Source organism: Amphiprion ocellaris, chromosome 10 (assembly GCF_022539595.1).
Source record: "Amphiprion ocellaris isolate individual 3 ecotype Okinawa chromosome 10, ASM2253959v1, whole genome shotgun sequence".
NCBI classification, from domain to species: Eukaryota; Metazoa; Chordata; class Actinopteri; family Pomacentridae; genus Amphiprion; species Amphiprion ocellaris.
Genome location: NC_072775.1, coordinates 33,718,208 through 33,725,594, shown reverse-complemented (window position 1 = coordinate 33,725,594; position 7,387 = coordinate 33,718,208). Strand labels below are relative to the sequence as shown.

Sequence of the window (7,387 nt, the reverse complement as noted above, 5' to 3'; positions counted from 1 at the left end):
TAAAGGAGGCTGTGAAAAACACTCCAGAAAGGTTTTCTTTGAAAAAAAAATCATCATGAATTTTGGCGCAAAAATACGCCTTACTATACTATGTCGAAAAAAAATGCCATTTTTCAAACATGTTGTAAAAACGTGCCATATGATGAAATAATGTAAAGGAGGGCGTGAAAAACACTCCAGAAAGGTTTTCTTTGAAAAAAAAAAACCATCATGAATTTTGGAGCAAAAAAAAAAACGCCTTAGTATACTATGTCGAAAAAAAAGGCGATTTTTCAAACATGTCACAAAAACATGCCATATGATGAAATCGTGTAAAGGAGGCCGTGAAAAACACTCCAGAAAGGTTTTCTTTGAAAAAAAAATCATGAATTTTGGCGCAAAAAAACGCCTTACTATACTATGTCGTAAAAACAATGCGATTTTTCACACGTCGTAAAAATGTGCCATATGATGAAATAATGTAAAGGAGGCCATGAAACACACTCCAGAAAGGTTTTCTTTGAAAAAAAAATCATGAATTTTGGCGCAAAAAAACGCCTTACTATACTATGTCGAAAAAAAATGCAAATTTTCAAACATGTTAAGTTTATTAGTAACATGCTATACTATGATGGTTTTTAGTAACAAACTATACAATGACATTTATTCGTGACATGCTATTCTATGATGTTTATTATCGACATAGTATACTATGACATTTATTATCGACACACTATTCTATGTTTATTATTGACAGTATACTATGTTTATTATCGACATAGTATACTATGACATGTTTTTTACTGACAAACTATACAATGACGTTCATTTGCTACATACTATACTATGACATTTATTCGTGACATGCTATCCTATGACATTTATTATCGACGTAGTATACTATGACGTTTATTATCGACACACTATTCTATGTTTATTATTGACAGTATACTATGATGTTTATTATCGACATAGTATACTATGACATTTATTATCGACACACTATTCTATGTTTATTATTGACAGTATACTATGATGTTTATTATCGACAGTATACTATGACATGTTTTTTACTGACAAACTATACAATGACGTTCATTTGCTACATACTATACTATGACATTTATTCGTGACATGCTATCCTATGACATTTATTATCGACGTAGTATACTATGACGTTAATTATCGACATACTATACTATGACGTTTATCGACACACTATACTGATGTTTATTATCGACATACTATACTATGACTTAACAGCTACATACTATACTATGATGTCTATTATCGACATACTATACTATGAGGTTTTTTAGCTACATGCTATACTATGACGTTCATTAGTAACATAATGTACTATAATGTTTATTAATGACATGCTATACTATGACGTTTATTAGTGACTTACTATACTATGACGTTCATTATCGACATACTATACGACGGCTTTTTTTTTACTGACACTATACTATGACGTTTATTATCGACACACTATACTACGACGTTTATTAATAACATACTATACTGTTACGTTTATTAGTAACATGCTATACTATGACGGTTTTAGTAACAAACTATACTGACATTTATCCGTGACATGCTATTCTATGACGTTTATTATCGACATAGTGTACTATGACTTGTTTTTTACTGACAAACTATACAGTGACGTTCATTAGCTACATACTATACCATGACATTTATTCGTGACATGCTATTCTATGACGTTTATTATTGACATAGTATACTATGACGTTTATTATCGACATAGTGTAACCCAGTAAGAACAACCTTTACTCGACTACTGTACTCTGGTTCGACTAAGGGAGCAAGGGATGGTTAATGTAAAAAGGTAAACAAAAACATATTTATTTCAAAAATTGACATGAAGTGGCACAAATTCACTTTTAAAATCCCAATATAAAAAGAAATAAAACAAAATAAAGTGTCCTTTCACAGCCTGATGCTGTCTGATATCAAAGTCTATCAAAGTCCAGTCCAAAGCGTTCAGTTTGAATCCATGTCCGTCCCAGTTCATTCAGTGTGTGTGTGTGTGTGTGTTGTGTTCTACCCGGGTAGTGTGTGTGTGTTTGTATGGTTACTGCGGGCCATTTAAATCTTATCTGCCAACATGAATCTTCATGAAGATGATGAAGATGGAGAATTCTGGATTCTCTTTAACCCTGGTTGGAATCACTGCTGTCCACTGACAGATGCTGGATGCTGTAGATCCAGCATCAGGAAAAAAAACAATCTGCCATAGCAGGAAATGAAGTTAAATTTCAATCATCAGCTACTGTACAGTATCATATCTATTTCTCTCTTTTTACCTCAAATGTAACATATAATACTGGCCACAAAAGAATAATGAGCTATATCATGAGACATTAAACTCTTTGTGACCATTAATGTGGTTTTTTACAGTATTAACCAATCATGTTACACAAATTATTTTTTATCTCTAATCAATCATGTTTTCTCATTCACATTCACATTTATGCACTTTCAATCTACTCAAAATGAACTGTAACATTATTTATACCATGAAAACCAAGGAAAACCCGTATGTGTACATATCATGAACTTTAGCACACTGTGTACCACTTTTATAACCCGACATTGAACGTAGCGCCCAGGAATGACGCAGCAAAAAAATTACCGTTCTCATGTAAAAACAAAGGCATTTCTGGAACACAAACTCAGCATATTGACTCATTACAACATCTTCTTAATATGTACAATTAACTCCGATTGGTTTTAAATTATAAGAAAGGTTCAATATTGCTCATCTATAACCGAAATGAGAATTACACGGCCGTTAGCAACGTAGCATGCTAAGCTAATACACTCACCGGAGTCCTCGGTGGAGAAAAACAAAAGAAAACAAATCCTCCCGTCGCAGCCGTCTGGGACTCTTTCGGGACACCTCAAAACATGTACACACTCTTAACTTTAAAATTAAAGCAGTTTTTCTTAAATAAAATATCAATAACTGTGATGAATGTACTGTAGCAGCTTTAGAATCTGGCTTAGCTGGGGTATCTATCCCAGCATGCAATGCGCACGTCTACTAGATTCCCTACACTGAGCGCACAGAGCCATCTAGCGGCTGCTTAAAGTGACTACAATCATCCTATTACAGCTATCTTAATGAATTCCAATATTTAAATTAAAGTTACTGAAACTAAAAATTAAAATATGCTAAGTAAACCCAACACTGCGTTTTCATATGGGTTACAATAGTATTCTATGACATGTTTTTTACTGACAATGTATACAATGACGTTTATTAGCTACATACTATACTATGACATTTATTCGTGACATGCTATTCTATGACGTTTATCGACATACTATAGTATGACATTTATTGTCGACATACTATACTATGACTTTTAATAGCTACATACTATACTATGACGCCTATTATCGACATACTATACTATGACTTTTAATAACTACATACTATACTATGACATCTATTATCGACATACTATACTATGATGTTCATTATCGACATACTATACTATGAAGGTTTTTAGCTACATACTATACTATGATGTTCATTAGTAATATAGTATACTATAATGTTTATTAGTGACATGCTATACTATGATGTTTATTAGTGACATACTATACTATGTGGTTTATTAGCAACATACTATAATATGACGTGTATTAGCTACATACCATAACGTTTATTATCGACATACTATACTATGACTTTATTATCGACATACTATACTATGACGTTTATTAGCTACATACTATACTATGACGTCTATTATCGACATACTATACTATGATGTTTATCGACATACTATACTATAACGTTTGTAGCTACATACTACACTATGACATTCATTAGTATCATAATATACTATAACATTTATTAGTGACATGCTATACTATGACATTTATTAGTGACATACTATACTATGACGTTTATTAGTAACATACTATACTATGACTTTTATTTGTGACATACTATACACTGACGTTTATTTATGACATACTATACCATGACGTTTATTAGTAACATACTATACTATGACGTTTATTTATGACATACTATACCATGACGTTTATTAGTAACATACTATACTATGACGTTTATTTGTGACTTACTATACTATGATGTTTATTAGTGACATACTATGACATTTATTAGCTACATACAATACTATGACGTTTATTATCGACATACTATACAATGACGTTTATTAGCTACATACTATACTATGACATTTATTCATGACATACTATACTATGACGTTTATCGACATACTATACTACGACGTTTATTAATAACATACTATACTGTTACGTTTATTAGTCACATACTATACCATGGTGTTTCTTAGTAACAAACTATACTATGACATTCATCCGTGACATACTATACTATGACGTTTATGATCGACAGACTATACACTGACGTTTATTATCGACATCCTATACTATGACATCTATTAGCTACATACTATACTATGATGGTTTTTTCCGACATACTATACTACGACGTTTATTAATAACACTATATTATGAGGTTTATTAGCTAAGACTATACTATGACGCTTATTATTGACACACTATACTATGACGTTTATTATCGACATACTATAGTATGACGTTTATTAGTGACATACTATACTATGACGTTTATTATCGACATACTATACTATGACGTTTATCGATATACTATACTATGACGTTTATTATCGACATACTATACGTTTTTACTGACACTATACTACGACGTTTATTAGCTACATACTATGCAATTACATTTATTCGTGACATACTATAGTATGACATTTATTATCAACATACTATAGTAAGGCATTTATTACTTACATACCGTACTATGACGTTTATTATTGACATACTATACTATGACGTTTATTAGTGACATACTATACTATGACATTTATTTGTGACAGACTATACTATGACGTTCATTTGTGACATACTATACTGACGTTTATTATCGACATACTATACTATGACGTTCATTATCGACATACTATACTATGACGTTTATTATCGACATACTATACTATGACGTTTATTATCGACATACTATACTACAGCTTTTTTTAACTGACACTATACTATGACGTTTATTAGCTACATACTATACGATGACATTTATTCGTGACATGCGCTAGTATGACGTTTATTATCGACATACTATAGTATGACATTTATTATCGACATACTATAGTATGACATTTATTACCTACATACTGTACTATGACGTTTATTATTGACATACGATACTATGACGTTTATTATCGGCATACTATACCGTGACGTTTTTTTTACTGACACTATACTATGACGTTTATTAGTGACAGACTATACTATGGCGTTTATTAGTGACATACTATACTATGACGTTTATTATCGACATACTATACTATGACGTTTATTATCGACACACTATACAATGTTTATTAGTAACATAATATGACATTTATTAGTGACATACTATACTATGTTTATTATCGACATACTATAGTATGACATTTATTAGCTACATACGTTTATTATCAACATAGTTTACTATGATGTTTATTAGTGACAGACTATACTATGACATTTATTATCGACATACTATACAATGTCGTTTATTATCGACATACTATACTATGATGTTTATTAGTAACAATATTCTATCACGTTTATTAGTGACATACTGTACTGACATTTATTAGCTACATACTATACTATGACATTTATTCGTGACATGCTATACCATGACGTTTATTATCAACATACTATAGTATGACATTTATTAGCTACATACTATACTATGACATTTTTAACGCTTATATTGACATTCTATACTGACGTTTATTTGCTACATACTATACTGTTTTTTTACTGACATACTATACTATGACGTTTATTATCATCTTTTTCTGACGTTTATAAGCAACATAATATACTTTATCGACATACTATATTATGACGTTTATTAGTAACATAATATACTATGACGTTTATTAGTGACATACTATACTATGACGTTTATTAACATACTATACTATGACATTTTTAACAGACGAGTCTATAGAACAACATAGTATAAACGTCATAGTATAGTATGTCATTAAAATATGATAAAATGTCGACAAATCGTACTGATTTTTAATAAACTATACCATGACTTTTTTAACGTACTAGTACTTTATGCTGTTAAAAACGTCATAGTATAGAGTCTTTGTAAAAACTTCACACTATAATTTGTTGTCAGTATGTTGTTTAAAATTTCACGGTATCGTCTTTGGTTCAGAACATTTTTTTTAAACCAGAGGCTATACTATGACGTTCTAAAACGTCATTGTATTTTATGTCATTAAAAACATCGTACTGTAGTTTGTCGTATTTTGTACTTTAAAGCAACGTGACAAATAACTGAAATGAGCTTTTCTATCAAACCAAAGACAAACTTAATAAATGACAGAAAGGTTTATTTAGTCAGTATTAAGGTATTTGTGAAATGCTAAATTAAATCAGTGATTTTCTCAACCCGACTGGATGCTGAATCCGTTTCCACGGAGACGACAGAAACCCAAACCACAGTGGGGCTTTCAGGCAGCTTTTTATTCTCAACATGGGACAGCAGACAGGTGAGCATCGACCCCGATCCTCCAGGAGTCTGTTCAGTAGATCAGCAACGAGACGAGGAGGAATAAATTAAAACCCAAAACAACAACTGGTCAGGTAATAAAAAACAAAAAGGAATCCACTCTGAAACAAGAGAATCAAAGAAAAAAAAGAGCTTCGGAATCGACAACAGAAACCAGAAGCTTCAAATTAAAATCAATAAAAAAGTCGGTTAGAAAATGTTTTTAGTTCCTGTTTTTGGTTTGTTTCTTCCTCACTGTGCTTCTGTGACGCTGCGCACACGCTAACACACACGCTAACACACACACACACACGCTAACACACACTCTCTCTCTCTGTACACTGAACGGGTCAAACTTCAGTATTTACACTCGCGTTTATAGATTCTCTAAAACTTTATCGTCCACTGGTCCTCACATGGGGGGCAGAGTCTTATTCTTTAGGCCCCGCCCCCTCACAGCCCCACGGACCAATCAGCAGCTGCTGTTCTTGAACTCTCCGTTCTCAGTGATGGACAGTTTGGTGGGGTTGCTTGGCGACAGGCCGTTGCGGAGGCTGGGTGCGTTGTATCGCTCCTTCACCTGCGTCAGCGCCGCCATCAGCCGAGAGTTCGCCGCGTCCAGCGAGCCGATCCGCTTCTCCTGATTGGACAGAGACAAGGAAGGGGGCGGGGCATAAAGTCAGACTGACAGGTAGGAAGTGAAATAAATAAAACATTTGTGACAATATCGGGTTAAAACCACATCCTCCCTTAAATATTTTACTTTAT

The 7,387-nt window shown here is 32.6% G+C and overlaps 1 protein-coding gene across 6 annotated transcripts in view; it reads right to left on the bottom strand.

The window, feature by feature from the left end:
• Nucleotides 1-6,573: 6,573 nt before the first annotated feature.
• The window catches only part of rasal2 (RAS protein activator like 2), a 109,136-nt gene continuing 108,322 nt past the window's right edge, over nucleotides 6,574-7,387 (bottom strand). For all 6 annotated transcript variants that reach the window (XM_055014491.1, XM_055014490.1, XM_055014492.1 and 3 more), the window contains one exon: nucleotides 6,574-7,259. In XM_055014491.1, coding sequence (XP_054870466.1) covers nucleotides 7,123-7,259 — 137 coding nt within the window. In that variant the 3' untranslated portion in view covers nucleotides 6,574-7,122. The remainder of the gene's footprint in view (nucleotides 7,260-7,387) is intronic.